Source organism: Pseudophryne corroboree, chromosome 4 (assembly GCF_028390025.1).
Source record: "Pseudophryne corroboree isolate aPseCor3 chromosome 4, aPseCor3.hap2, whole genome shotgun sequence".
Classification (NCBI taxonomy): domain Eukaryota; kingdom Metazoa; phylum Chordata; class Amphibia; order Anura; family Myobatrachidae; genus Pseudophryne; species Pseudophryne corroboree.
The window spans coordinates 45,529,545-45,545,789 of NC_086447.1; the positions used below are offsets into that span (position 1 = coordinate 45,529,545).

The 16,245-nt window shown below is 44.1% G+C and overlaps 1 protein-coding gene across 1 annotated transcript in view; it reads left to right on the plus strand.

Moving 5' to 3' along the window:
- SCARA3 (scavenger receptor class A member 3) overlaps positions 1 to 16,245 on the plus strand; it is a 105,393-nt gene that overhangs the window by 78,468 nt on the left and 10,680 nt on the right. The window contains exons 4-5 of the mRNA XM_063915009.1: positions 1,466 to 1,564; positions 4,584 to 5,627. Coding sequence (XP_063771079.1) covers positions 1,466 to 1,564; positions 4,584 to 5,627 — 1,143 coding nt within the window. The remainder of the gene's footprint in view (positions 1 to 1,465; positions 1,565 to 4,583; positions 5,628 to 16,245) is intronic.

The following is a 16,245-nucleotide window of genomic DNA, read 5'->3' on the forward strand; positions in this document are numbered from 1 at the left end:
CCTATGGGCAGGTTTATGAGAGAGCATAAGGGGACTCGGACAATGTCCACCAATCAAAAGCCTACAAAATATTCGCAAGTGCATGATTGATGAGTTGGGAACAATGCAAAAAGGAGTAACTTTGCACCTGGGCAAAGCCATGCTGCACTGCAGGTGGGGGGAGATCTAACATGTGCAGAGAGAATTAGTATTCGGTGTAAGAATAAAGGTGCCCAGTATTGTGGGCTACATGCAAATGCAGACAGTATTTACGCATCATGCAGGAACGATAAATGTATTTGTTCCCCTTGCATTGCAACATGGTGTGATAATGATACAAAGTTACTTGTGTTTTTTTTTTTTGCTTTGCTACTACTGTAAGTCAGAATTAGGCCCACAATGGGAGGGCTAACACCAAGCCCGAACAAGTATCTACTTGTCCCACTTCAGCCTCTATTATTTCTATAGCTGTGGACGGGGTTACAGTTGTTACTCTTGCATTACGCATTGCTGTACACCGGTACAAGTACTGTATATTTCATTCACGAAGGTACAAAATAGTACTGTCATGTATAGGGAGGCCAATCCCGGGATCGGGATCGGCGGGATCCCGGGATTTGGGCCCAAAAATGCCGGGATTTGAATCCCGGGATTGGAGCATCCAATCCCGGGATTCACGGGATTACACTGCGCATGTGCGGGAGGGAGTGTGTGTAAGTAATACTACTTACTCTTAGGCGGGCGGCAGCCATAGACGAACGCTGAACGCGGCGACACTTCAAATGTGGCGCCGGCCGCCAGCCAATCAGAGCTGGCGGACCGGCAGCCAATCAGGGAAGCTGTTGCGGCTGCCAATCAGGAGCGACTGCTGCGGCCGCTTTCCTGATTGGCTGCTGGTCCGCCAGCTCTGGTTGGCTGGCGGCCGGCGCTTCATTTGAAATGCCGCCGCGTTCAGTGTGTCCATGGCTGGCGCCCACCTAATAGTAAGTGTTATTACTTACACCCAGCCTCCCTCCCACGCCGCTACCAACCCTCCCCGCTACCTACTGTACACCCTCCCGCTCAGCTACCTACACCCTCCGCCCAGCTACCTACACCCTCCCGCCCAGCTACCTACACTCTCCTGCACTGCTACCTACACCCTCCCTCCCTTCCCTGCTGCTACCTACACCCTCCCGCACCGCTACCTACCCTCCAGCGCGGCTCCCTACACCCTTCTTCACTGATCCCTACTGCAATCCCGGGATCCCGGGAATCCCGGGATTGATCGTTTTTCAATCCCGAATCCCGGGATTGATAAAACGTCCCGGGATTGGCCTCCCTAGTCATGTACAATACACATACAAAGGCCATTTGGGCCAGCCTTAAAAAAAAGGGTATTGTGGAGGGGAAGTTTCTCGGTGTACCTTAGTAAGTCTACAATGCCATACTGAAAGTCTGAGTAATGAATAAAGCATGACTTCTCATTCCCTCCTGTTACTTGTAGTTTTCAGGAGAGTGGATTCCCTGCACGAAGACTTCAGCTCGGCTAAGTCCAGTTACGAGAAGAAGATTGTTTCGGTGCAAGTAAACCTCCAAGAGCTCGGTAAGTATTTTGTCTCTTTATCTTTGGGAATCAATTCTGTTCTTTTTTTTTCCTTGAAACTACTGTAATTGCCTATTTTACTAGGACCCATTAGATGAGCCGCTGTTCTTTAAATATAACAGAAACAGAGGTACAGTACAGTGTTTAATGTTAAAGGGGTTTTCCGCCTGAAAGTAAAGTTATATAACGCCTTCTCTCCAAATATTGGGGCCTCTATCACTAAGGCGTAGAGATCCCACTAGTACCATTAGGTTAACTGAATCTGGTTCCGTTGCTTACAGTTTCCGGGGACCTTTGCTGGGCGGCATGTGTGATCATGTCTCAGTGTTGTGGGAGGGGCTAGAAATAACAGGAGGCTACTGATTGGTAGAACGCAACGGCCAATCGCTGAAGAAGCAGCCATTATTTCTATCTAGGAATCACATCCTCCAGCACTCAGAGATAGGACTAATTGTAATATACCAGGGCCGGCCACTGATTTGGACAAACAGCGGACATGCCTGAAGAGCTACCCACAATCCAAGTTCTAAACAAGATTATTTTACATGTTCAGCTGCAAAAAATGGGGGGGTTTACATTATTGCAGTTTTTTTACCTATCAAATTAATCCCCTTTTTTCAGCTGAAAAATGTTCTATCAGGTGAAAAAAAATCTCTGATAAGCGTTGGCTTTTGGGGCTAATTGGATAGCCCCCGACGGATCAATTAGCCGTGGTAAATTATCGTGGCTAACTGGATACCACCCATAGTGTACTGTATCTTTCTGCTGTAATCAAAAAGGTGTTTTAAACAGATCAGTAAGTGCTTTATGTTCACCATAAATCTTATACATTGGGGGTATTCAATTACCTGCAGTTATTTACCGCTGGTAATTACAGTATATCCCTGGGGGCTATCCAATTAGCTCTGATAGGCTGGCACAAGCCATGGCTTATCTGGGATTTTGTTTCACCTGCCTCAGGCAGGCGAAACAAAATCCCAAAAGCAATCCCGTTTTTGTGCGAAAAACGGGACTGTAGCCGCAAAAACACACAGGTTTTACCGATCCTAATTGGATAGCCTGTAAAAAAAAAATCCGGTCAACATCTGAAAAAATTGCAAACCCAATGTTTTATCGTGGCTAATTGGTTACCCACAATACAGTAATCTAAAAATTATTATTATTATTATTATACAAATAATAATAGTTGTCTAAATAGGAAGAGAAATGCAGCATCTAAACAAGCTTATTTAATTCAGGAACTATTTATCAGCGTATCAAATATTGCGACGCTCCGTGATACCGAACCCAGTCTCCCGCAAGCAGCTAAATATCACCCATAAGCCATTTCCTCCATTATTATAATCAATATTATTAATATTCTCATTTACTGATTATGATTCCTATATATATGTATCATTAATATATATAATTAAATGACAATAAATATAATAGTAGCAAGTACTCAAAGCCCATTTTCTGCCTTTGCCTTAAATCTGCCACATCTGGAATATTATTACCCGCATGTGATGTGTACTTGCTGTGCAATCATTATCTCTTGCAAACAGCACATTTCCATCCAGTTCATCAGAGGACCGGAGCCCGGACCTGTGTACGTCTATTCCCAGAACACATCAGCTGCGTGTTGTTTTGCAGTGAAGTGTAATTTATGGGTATTTGAACGTTTACCAAAATTTACACATGTACTTTCTGCATTTTAACTCCCGGGGGGACCCTGTGCATAAAAGCCCCAGCGACCACAGGTTAGGACATGAAATAGATCCGCCCTACACCGAAGTGTTTACAAACGCTGAAATAATCTGCAGAGAAGCAGGTTTGGGTTTCCGCATCGGCTGAGAACTCGTCGTTTACACACCAGCCCCCCCCCCCCCCCCGCCAAAAAACAACAACATCTGTCCAGACTAAGGACCGTCTGTTCTGCTACTAGCAAAAGTTCAGCCTGCAAGACTCCACATCCTGTTTGAACATAAAGTTGTTTGGGATCTATAAATGGCTGCAGACTGCGCGGACCAGTCAGGAGGGCCGGCTGCAGACGCTTAGTACTAGTCAGCTGGAGATAATGATGTTGATTAACCAATTAAGGAGATTTTAATGTGGTGTTATGGAAACACAATGATTCGGTTAGTTTCAATAAACATCTGCAATTAGAAACGTGCAGTGGAAAGGATTGGGAAGCAGGAAAAAAATCTGCTGACGCTGCACTCCTCAAGCCGTCTTATACAGTTAGTGTGGCTTCTAAATCACATTGTACAGATGTGTCCTCCGCATGGCCGCAACTAGGGGGGACTAGGGGGGCAGGTGACCCTGGTGCTGGTTCAGAGGGGCGCCAGAGGGGTACTACTGTGCAGCGTAATTAGTAAAAGTTTGTACTACTGTGTGTGCTGAATCTAGAATTTACGTCACCCGGGGCAAGGCAGTAAAAAAAAAAAGTTAAAAATACTAAATAATAAAAATACAAATTAACGTAATTTTTTTTTTTACAACTGTGCTAGATATTAGAGAGGCTGAAATGTACTAAGCCTTGGAGAGAGATAAAGTGAAGAGAGATAAAGTACCAGCCAATCAGCTCCTACCTGCCATGTCACAGGCTGTGTTTATACAATGACAGTTGTGAGCTGATTGGCTGGTACTTTATCTCCATCCACTTTATCTCTCTCCAAGGCTTAGTACATAGGACCCAGTGTCCATTAACAAGTGTCCACACGTGACGTGAATCTCTACCGACCAATCCCAGCTCTCTACTGAGCAGATAAATGGCATTAATACCTATAATAGTCCCAGGGTGGCAGTATCCCTGTCGGGCAGAGCTTAGGACATACATATTTAAAAAGACATTGGATGAAATCTCTCCTCTTCATGACAGATATTTATTGGTCTATGTTACAGAGTAATCAGACACGTCTCATCTGTTTAATAGTTTGGAAACACCATATTAAAAAGAGAAGCAATTAGCAATCATTAAGCAATTATGTGACCGTTTATAGCATTGCAATTTAATAATTATGTTTTGCATCGCTAGACATGAAGTCCGTGGGCAACTGCTCTTACTGCCATGACGCCAACTTCTTGGGCCAGGAGATCAGCAAGCTTCACGGGGAGCTGGAGGAGATGCAGAAGATGCTCTCGGCACAGGATGTGCGAATGGACCAAACCTCTGAGAGTCACCAGTTAATGACGATTGCCAACAGCAAAATGGACAACCAGATTGTGAAGAGCAACATCTCCCTTCGTCAGATAAACCAAACCCTGGGCCTTTTCTTGTCTCAGGTCAAAGGATGGCAGACGGCAGCGTCTGAGCTGGAGGCTTCGGTAAAGAACTTGGTCCAGGAGCGGTACGACATTACAGCGGCCGTCCAGCAGATCAACTTTACCCTAGGTCAAACATCAGACTGGATCCACGTTATACACAGGAAGACTGACGAGGAAACGCTGACACTGCAAAAGATCGTAAATGACTGGCAAAATTACAGCAAGGTCTTCACTGCGTTCAAGGCCACGTTGGGCAAAACAATCGACATGGTGAGGAACATCCAGAGCAGTATGGGTGGCACCGCCCAACAAATCACCCTTAACACGGAGGTCATACATGACCTAGTTCTACAAGTGATGAGCCTCCAGCTACAGTTGGACAACCTAACTTCCTTCCTGGACGACCACGAGGAGAACATGCAAGATCTCCAATATCATTCAAAGTACACACAGAACCGGACGGTTGAGCGTTTCGAGAGCCTGGAGGGCAGGATGTTTTCCCATGAGACAGAAATTGGCACGATCTTCACCAACATCAATGCCACCGACAACCACGTGCACAGCATGCTGAAGTACCTTGACGACGTGCGACTGTCTTGCACCCACGGGTTCAACTCTCACGCTGAGGAGTTATATTACCTTAATAAAACGGTCGGGCTCATGCAGGGCACTACTGATTGGCTGAGAGAGAGATTCAGTTTAATGAACGCAAGGCTTGACTTTGACGTACGGAACCTTTCAATGATCATGGAGGAGATGAAACTAGTGGACACCAGACACGGGGAAATTCTCCAGAAGGTCACCATTGTGCAAGGTAAATCTGGTAACCAACTCTTTACATTTATGGTATAAGATACATGTGAGCATGGTAACAAAACGTGTGCATTATGTATGTTTAAATACTTTTTTGCATTGGTGGATTGCAACATGGCACGACCAATGACATTTCTGGGTGTGGTTTGTTGGGTCGACAGTAACTAGGTTGATGGTCATTAGGTCGACCACTATTGGTCGACAGTGACTAAGTCGACACCTGAAATAGGTCATTAGGTCGACATGGAATAGGTCAACATGAGAAAAGGTCGACATGAGTTTAAAAAAATTATTTGTGTCGTTTTATTTGTAACGTGACCGGGAACCCCAATTAGTGCACCGTGTCCCCTTGCATGCTTCGGCCAAGGTGCCTCGATCCGCTACTGCTGCGCTCGGCGCAGGTTACTATTCCCAATCGTAGTCCACGTGGATCGTCAAGTATGAAAAAGTAAAAAAAAGAAATAAAATGTGAAAAACTCATGTCGACCTTTTCACGTGTTGAGACGTTTTCATGTGTCGACCTTTGCCATGTTGACCCGATGACCATGTTGACCGAATGCATGTCGACCAATAATGGTCGAGCTAATGAGTGTCGACCTAAAGACCGGATACCTATTTAATGCTATGACCCTGTATTTCCTATGTACAGTACTTTATGAGGGCAATTCAATTATGGTTATGGGGAAGCGGTTGGAATGCCGCTGGTACATCGATGCAACCAAGGTCACACATTTTACTGCATAGCCAATACAGGTGCTCGGGGAAATGTGCGCTGTTGGGCTGCTATAATTCTCGGTTATGTGCGCAGCGCATTTCATTACAGCACCGTGCAGGGAATAGAATTTTCCTCTATATATGGAAATGCCTCGTCTCAATTCACTATAGACGCTTTTAGTGCAGTAAAGAAAGAGACAGCTATAGTTACTGTAGTTTCCCAACGCTTTTTACTCCTTCAATCTTGTCATAATGAATTTCATGGAAACATTTTCAAGTTTAACTGCGCGGAACGTAAAATTATTTATACCACAAATCACGATGACCTGCGTATAGGAGAATCTTTCTCTGTCAGAGCAAGGGTGGAGATTGTAGGACCACAGAATGCAGTAAGACGACATGAATTATGAAAGTTAACATATTGTTCCATTTACCTTGGTGATAAATGAAACGCGTTAGTATGGAAGTAACTACATGAAGGCAACAAAAATGGTGCATGGCCTACATCACAAAACTTACCCGGAAAGGCTTAAAGATCTTAACATGTATAGTTTGGAGGAGAGAAGGGAAAGGGGGGACAAGATAGAAACTTTCAAATATATCAAGGGTCTTAGCAAAGTTCAGGAGGGAAACATTCTTCAAAGGAAGAGAAGTATTAGAACTCGAGGACATACACTGAGACTGGAGGGGGGGTGGGGGGGTTCAGGGGAAATTTAAGGAAAAATTACTTCACAGAAAGGGTAGTGGATAAGTGGAATAGCCTCCCATCAGAGGTGGTAGAGGCTAAGACTGTAGAGCAATTTAAACATGCATGGGATAGGCATATGAATATCCTTACAAAGAATTAAGGTTCAAAAAGGGTTGAGATTGCCTAAAGGATAAAAAAAAGGGGCAGACTAGATGGGCCAAGTGGTTCTTATCTGCCGTCAAATTCTATGTTTCTATGTTGAGGTAAAAAAAAGGAATTTTTAACAGTTTGCAGTCAAATTATCTGAAACTATGGGATGTTCTTTCAAAATAATTTGTGATTACGCTGCCGGCCAATTCCACAAATACGCCAATTTGAGAATTGCCACATGCGCCGTATGGAGATCACTTTTGACACACGGGATTACTTAAATACTTTCAGCTGCCACCAGCAAAGACTTTTCAGCGTATTACGGACGTTGCAGGCGTCTTTAGCTTTACCTGTCACACATACACTGCAATACTTAGAAAAATAGGTAGGCGCGAGCCACACACAGGTTTAAAGTTCATAAGAACAACAGAAATCAGAACTAAAATTAGGATTTTAATTTCAAGAATACTTCAGAGCTTTGGTTACAAAAAGGTTACAAAGATTATTAAGAATATTTTTTTAAAAACACACAGAATACAGCAATCTCAATAAATGAAAAGGAAATAAAAAAACTTACAGAAACCCTAATTCGATGCAAACGAATATTGGCTATTTCTGCCGTGCGGGACATCACAGAATTACTCAGGTCATCTCCAGCATGCTAGCTGTGTCCCCAAGAGATCACAACTTCTATTTTCATGAGAGAGACAGATATAGTCTCCAGCTTCATCAGGCCCCCTCCCTTGGGATTTTTAACCACTTCTGTGCTGGACTACATCTACACCAGGTTTTACATACTTGGTGCTTGGCAACAGCCAAGGGGGGAGGTAAGGGGTGCACTGTATGAATCTCTTTCAAAGAAAGTGAGGTTTATGACATTAGCCAGGAAACAGGATCCCTGGTCTGTTTACAGCCCCTCTGTTGACCTAACAAACAAATTGGCCTTATCAGCCCTCAATGTCCAGAGCTTGCAAATCTCTGCTTTTGATGTAGAAATGTCATCCCCCTTTACAATTGTTCAGTCAGGCACATGTCATCTCAAACTTTATGGTCTGCAGATCTCCCCTGGCCTGGACCTATGGGGGTCAAATGCAGGATATTGCCTGTCAGCCATCTTGTCACATCTCGGCTGAAAATAATACAAAATTATATATATATTGTCACTTGAAAACATTATTGGTGATTATTCCTACAGGTAATCACCACACATTAGATCACATATAATTTGTGATCCTCCTTTCTGTATTTAGACGTGACAGGGGGTTTCAGGAGAAATTTAAGGAAAAATTACTTCACAGAAAGAGTAGTGGATAAGTGGAATAGCCTCCCATCAGAGGTGGTAGAGGCTAAGACTGTAGAGCAATTTAAACATGCTTGGGATAGGCATATGAATAATATCCTTACAAAGAATTAAGGTTCAAAAAGGGTTGAGATTGCCTAAAGGATAAAAAAAGGGGCAGACTAGATGGGCCAAGTGGTTCTTATCTGCCGTCAAATTCTATGTTTCTATGTTAAGGTAAAAAAATTATTTTTAACAGTTTGCAGTCAAATTATCTGAAACTATGGGATGTTCTTTCAAAATAAATAAGCAGATTATTACACAACCTAAAGGGTTATTAAGATAAAATAACCAAACATGATATAAGCAACATTTCCTGTGCAGATAAATCCATGCCAGAATACCTCTGTTTATTACCCCTCCGTCTGTCCCTACTGCTGTGCAGAATAATCCATGCCTGTGTTTTTAATGGGCCACTAAAACAAAAATAGAAAGAACGTTATTACATTTTCCATGTCCCATAAACACCCACTTCTAAAGGCAGCTCCCATCGCTGTACACCAGTTCACTGAATATTGTTGTGCATTTGGCTGCAAAATTTGAATACTTTGCTTGTGGAATGAGGCCTTAATAAAGGTGTAAATATATCTCTCTGTAGATTAAAGTAGAAGAAGGGGGCACAAAACAGTGGAGCACATTCAAAAATGATTTTAATTACACAATAGGCTACACTTGTACATCAGTTAGAAGCTTGGATATCAGAAATTACTTGTTTGGAGTCATCAATGCATACCAACAACCCACTGCCTGCTGGGTTTATTGGAACCGCTGTCCAATGTATCGCACTACTCCAACAACTATTTGACTTCCTCAAACATGGTTACAGCCGTCCTTGCCATGACCAACGCATTTCGCCATATGTAAGGATATGTTTGGGACTTAAAATGAACCTTTTCTGGACAATAGCTATTCTTTTCAAAGTTGTCTACCTGGACCTGTCTTCGTTGGAGAGATGAAGACTGCTAATAAAAATAGACTGGCTGGACCTGACCTGTGGTTTTCCACAAGTCCATCACTCTTTTGCCAGGGTTCCTGATGAAGACTAAAGGGTTGATGTATCAAGTAGAGAAAAGAGTGGAGAAGTTTACCAGTGGAGAAGGTGTCCATGGTCACCAATCAGCTGCAAGGAAGCATTTATCAAGTACATTCCATAAAATGATAGATGTTGATTGCTTGATATGGATAACTTCTCCACTGGTCAACGATTCCACTCTTTTCACTGCTTAATACAATCAATTACTAGCTGCATAGTGGGTTGCCATCTGGGATGTTCCATGATACTTGATCTCACAGCCTTTTGTGTCCCAACCTAGCTACATTTAATCCAGTAACCAGTGTCAGTACAAACTCCTAGCTGAATCATCAGCATTGTGTGTCTCTGATAGTACATTATTAGTTATTAATTTAATCAGTTGAAGCTCCATATCATGCTTGCCTTACATGGACTGTTTCAGATGATCAATCTCTGGACATAATAACCTTCCAATTTGGTCAAGGAAGGAGAGGAACCAGCATTTGCAGACAGAAGATGATTACGAAGGGCCTTAGTGCCCACCTCCAGACCCCACGTCTAAACATGTTCAATAAAGATCTGATCAAATTTGATTGGACGTATCTAGTCTGTTATTCTTTTTTTGGAGCCACTGACACACCAGTGATGTTGGCGTTATTGGGCCAATTAGATGATTCACAGTATGTGTGTGTGGCCAGCTTATGCTTTCAGTATATATATTAATTTTGGCTTAAAATTGTGTAAAACAAGTTTCTGGATGGTTCTAATAAATCAGGCTTTACGGAAGCATGGCTGAGGTCTTTAGTCACACCATTAATCAACACAAAAATGTAGCAGATGCTCCTGTCTTATGAGAAAAAAAAATCAGGATCAAATAGGTCAGATCCCAGATCTACTCAAATGGAAATCGCATATGGATCCACTCAAACAAGACCCATTCCATGCTAACAACAGCCCCCCCCCTCCCCCCCTTGGTGCGCCATGCTCTCTTTACCAGTGAAGAAGTATAACTACAGTAAATCTAGAAAATCCGGCCAGCAAAACTCCCAGATCGGACGTGTCTTTTTTTTCTTTTCTTTTTTTATGTAAGTTTTAACCATTTCTAGAATATCACTTTTAGATCTAAACTATCATTTGCCGATGTAATTTATAATGTAAAAAATTTTTTTATATTACTGTATGTGCTTCTAAAACACAGGGGTAAATTTACTAAGGTGGGAGTTGTTAAAGAACTGGTGATGTTGCCCATAGCAACCAATCAAATTATGGGGTCTATTTACTAAGCCTTGGAGAGAGATAAAGTGGATGGAGGTAAAGTACCAGCCAATCAGCTCCTGTCATGTTACAGACTGTGTTTGAAAAATGACAGTTAGGAGCCGATTGGCTGGTACTTTGGGGGACATTTACTAAGCAGTGATAAGAGCGGAGAAGTGAGCCAGTGGAGAAGTTGCCCATGGCAACCAATCAGCACTCAAGTAACATCTATAATTTGCATACTATAAAATGATACAGAGCTGCTGATTCACTGATGGGGAAATTTCTTCACTGGCTCACTTCTCTGTTCTTATCACTGCTTAGTAGATGTCCCCCTTTATCTCCAGCGACTTTATCTCCATCCAAGGATTACTAAATAGACCCCTATATCTATTATCTTCTAGAAGCAGCTAGATAAATGTTAAGTAGAATCTGATTGGTTGCTATGGGAAACATGTAATGGGCTCCTACTAGATAACAAAAGTGTTAACACAAATAAAGTTGTTTGATATGAACTTATCTTGTAACACAAACAATAACCTTACCTCTGAATGCTGCTGGTTCTAGCGACTCACCCGCAGCACTACCGTAACACGCCCATCTTCCGTGCGTCTGCCTAGCCACCTTCCAGTCACCGCCCCGGAATGCTTACTGCATTTTCGAGACATTCCTGAGACCGTGCATCAACGGCAACTCTGACTCTGGCCGGATCCAGAGATGGATGCTAATGCATTAGCAGATGTGATCCCGTACGCAGCGGGTGTGGGTAAATCCGGCAATGCTGTAGCTGCCTGAGACGCCCACCGACGGCCTCGCAGATCCCAGCATCTGCATACAAAGATGCAGCGGTGGTCATAGATCTTTCCATAACCAGCCATCGACGTAATCCTACGGTCACACAGAATGGCTGCGGGAAATGAGATGCTGCCATGTTTTTTGCCTACACATGATCACCGTCGCAGCCTGAGACACGCCCCACAAATGGTCACGACACACCTGTGTTTTGCCAATACTCCCATACGGTCCCTGACTATCAATCGCATCGCTAAGGTACCTTGGTGTGTGCGCAGTTCGACCGCGATGCATGCGCAGTACGGAGGTAATCGCTCAACTGTGCCGGCATTGCATATATCTGTGAATCAGGCCCTCTGTGCCGACACTATCTGGACGCATGCACAGTGCATTTAAAGACACATGCACGGAAGAGGACAACTGCAGCACTGCATCAGACAACGGGAGTGCGAGCGACCAGTAAATCAAAAAATTCTAGGAAACACTTCATGCGCAATAAAGCCGCCGATAAAGCAGATATCTCCTTTGAGGTCTTCTTCACCCCTCACCACACGTGAACAATACAAAAAAATGGAGAAACTACTTAGGAAAGACAAAAGTACGGGAGTATATGGAAAGCGGGAGTGACGTCGCGCTTCTGAATTTCAGATCGCTATTGGATGCCAGATCACTATGACAACTGGTACAGGCAGCCGGAAGTGACGTCGCGGCTTGGAGTGTCTGGCTGCAATAGATTATTACGTTGTCATGACAACCCGTGTACACGGAAACGGGGGGGGGGGGGGAAGGCACGCACAGCAGAGAACCATGGGACATGTAGGATTATGATGTATAGGGTCCAGCTGTGCATGCAGGATGAGGATTGGCTGTTGGGCATTGAAATAGGATTGACGTGGCAAGGATCAGTATTCTGACTTTGGACCTTGATAAAGACCCCAGCACAGGGTGGAAACGCGTCGGTACTCCTGTGGCAGCACAAACTAGCAGAGTTGGGGACCGTTATTCAGCATATACGATCTAAGTCCGTGTGGGGGTGTCCGGATTATCCATATTGGATACATACGCTGTTAGGAACTGTTTGGCCACAGTTCCTATACATTTGGTAATTACCCGCTGTGCACGCGGTTATAGGGTTCTGTCAAAATCTGATCCTGATTTTTTTATATATATTTTTTATGTCTGTGTTGTATATATGAATGTATTAAACGACATTTCACTATATATACTTTTTATTGATTGTTTTACATGGTAACATACCTATAAACGACCAGGTTCTGAGTCCAATTATACCCCTTTCACACCGCCAATGCTGGATCCCACCCGGGAATTGGAAACTGGTCCTTCCCGGGTGGGATCCGGCATTGGATGCTGCCGCTGGCTTCCCGGATGTGGCAATATGCCGGGCCGGTTGCCATAGCAGCGGGGGGCGGAGCCGGCAGCGTGGGCAGAGGCGGAGGCGGCGCTGGGAGATGAGATCATCTCCGCGCCGCCTCTCCCTGTTGTAGTGAACGGGTCCCGGGTTGCATCGACCAGGGAGACCGTTTACGCTGCCATTGACCCGGTATTCATCCCCGGGAATAACACTGCTTTATTCCTGGGTTGACTTGCCGGGTCACGCGACACGGGATTTCGAGTATGGTGCTTTCACACCGCACGCTGACCCGTGACAACCCGGCAATATGCCGGGTCGATACCGGGTTATTTGTGCGGCGTGAAAGGGGTATTAGTGACCATCGGACTCTTTCCCAGTTCCCGCAGCGCAATGATTGATATCTATGGGATTATAGTGACTGTGATATAGGGGGGTGATGCACTCCAAAACGTATGTGGTACGACCACAGCCTCGAGTGCGTCACCTGGCCAGGTCGCGTCGCATACGTCTGGCATGCCTCGCCGTGTGCTCCACAAGTGCAGAATTTCTTCCTGCTGCTGCGGCCCCTTAGCGGTGATGTTGCAGTCTGTGACCGCTGAAATCGCGCCACAGGATGCTGTGCAAGCGGCATTCCCAGGCCCATGCACCAAAACTAAAAGTGTGAGGAGGGGCTAAGTTGGGGGGGGGGGGGGGGGGTGAGTCACCTTTTGGCACTAAGGTTGGGTACGGGTGTGAGATCGCTGACTATAAAAAAGTTTTGTTTTTGACTGGGGGTAGATATATTCAAAATAAAAAATTACATGTATAGTGACACATGGGGGGGCACTAAATAGTGGGGACCCATTAACATTGGGGTTGAGGGTGGGGGCTTTGCCACTGGGATCTAGTACCACTATGGGTGGGTGGGCCTGATAATGGTGGGGATCTTTTACTACTGGGGGCAAGGTTAGACTGGCCCACAGGGGTACAGTGGAAACCACCGGTGGGCCCCACTGCCTGAGGGCCCACTCCTTCCTCTAGGGATCAGGTTCCAGATTGAGCACTTGTATTATACATGGTAAATATTTTGCATTACACTGCACTATTGTGCATCTCAAGCCTCTGTAGAGGCTGGCCACACACCCTTTGTAGGCTGGCCACACCCCTAAGTATGGGCCCCTATCACTGCATTCCCCCGGTGGGCCCTTCATACCCCAGTCCGACACTGACTGTGGGGGTTTATTTTTGATGGGAGGTGGGAAGTAATTTTACAGTGAGGGCCTGTGAACACCCTTAGGCATATATTTTTTTATATAAAATATTTAAATATATCATGAAAAAGATTTTTTTTTTCGCTTTGATAAATAAAATAAAAAATTCTGAGCGGTTTTTGGGGAAGAAAATTGTCAGTTCATTGGTTAATGTAGAGTAAACTATATGGATATTAGACATCACCAAGTATTATGGCCAAATAAAAATCGAGGCTGTTGTGTCATAGGGTGACAATTTTGTGACAGCATTATACGTACAGTTAAAAGAATAATTTCTGTCTTTAACAAAATAATATGGTAACAAAGCTGCGTGAGTGAATAATGGTGGTAGAAAATATACTTAAAAATTAAAAAAATCATATTTTCGGTGCTTGTCAACGAGGGAAGTTTTGAATTGATGACATTCCCCTCTACGAAACTATTTTAGCACGTCATGCATTCCACACGTACAGCGCTGACATACAGTGATAGAACACGTTGTAATCCCCAGCAGGGAAGATAAAAATCCCATTCATAGTTCCAGCTGCTGCGATCCGTATAGAACCCCAGCAGAGGACCCCTCGTCACGCACACAGTGATCTCTGCCACATGTATGAAAGCTTCTCCGCCGATTGTTTTATAACAAGAACAAATTCAAAGGTGGCCACAATATATGTATGGCACAGGTCAAAGGATGTATGGCTAGCACTATGAAACCTTCTTAAGAGGTCGTGAAGGTTTTGCTCTAGCAACGAATTAGATTCTAGCTTTCATTTATCTCGTAAATTGACTGCTATGTTCAACACCTCCACTTGTCCACTTTAGAGAGTTTATCATTGTTCCTACTAAAGTAAGGAGAGGAGGGGAGATAACTGCACTGATGGGAGTACCTTTACTCATTTAAATTTGGTGATGCTCACTTGATGTACTCTCCATAGTGTGATGGAAGGAGGGTTACAGTTTCTCCAACTTATTGCAGTAGCTCACATGTGGATGGGAAATATTGCAATGCAGGATTCTGGTGGTGGCATCTCTAGGGGTGGCATATCATCTAAAGGGGAGTTAAAAACACTTTCACAAGTTTCGCATAAACCTCCTATAGGCTGAGTGGTGTCCCCTATGTCAGCCACATCATTTTTTTTCTTAGAACCTTAAACAATACATACTATAAGCTTAACGTACTAAAGTAAAGACGAGGAGACATAACTTTGGCAGAATTGGTCAGCTACTGTATGTATTTATTATGTAGTCAATTAAAACTCTATAGTGGCAAAGAAAAGATGGCAGAAACTGCGCAAAACCCAACAATGCACAACTAACAACAACAAAGAAATGTATTGTAGGTGGATACCACCAAATGGCCTACAGCAACGCAAAATTAGGGTATGCAACTCCCCGCTTCTAAACTTGACTACCCATTCAGTGAGGGGGGTGTTGCCGCCCCTGTAATGGTGGTGCAGTTCATAATATAGTCCAAGAGGTGAGTGCACCCCACAACAATTAAAATTTCCACCTGGTCTGATGTTCTGCAGATCTTTTCCCACCCAAACAGCCAACAATATTGAAACAACAGAGAAGAAACAGGGAAGGGAGGGCGGGGAAGCTTCACCAACCACAGAGGCCTGGACCTATGGAACACTGCAGTAAATAATATCACCTGACAAACCTCTAACCCTAACATAGGCTGGCACAACCATGTGACCAGCAACATGGCCGCCCCCAACCTTGTGGTGTAAGCCACATCAGGCATATTTTGCCTGCAGTTCTTTTCTTCTCTAGCAAATGCACAGAGGAGGATATTCCCACAGTATCTGCATCTTCAGGAGCAGGTAGAGTGTGTTGGACATTGGTGGACTCCTGTTCCTTCTGCAGTGACTATTTTAAGATAGGCAGTGTGTTGTCCACTTATAACACTCAGTCAGCGGAAGCATGAAGGAGCCAGTAGAGCATTGGAAAGTGGAAACCAAGCTGCCCACCAAGTATCCTAAATACGAGTCCCAAGGGTAAGCTTTGGAGACTGGAATTTGCCTAGGATGTGTCCACTGAAAACTCAAAGTTTATTGTTGGAT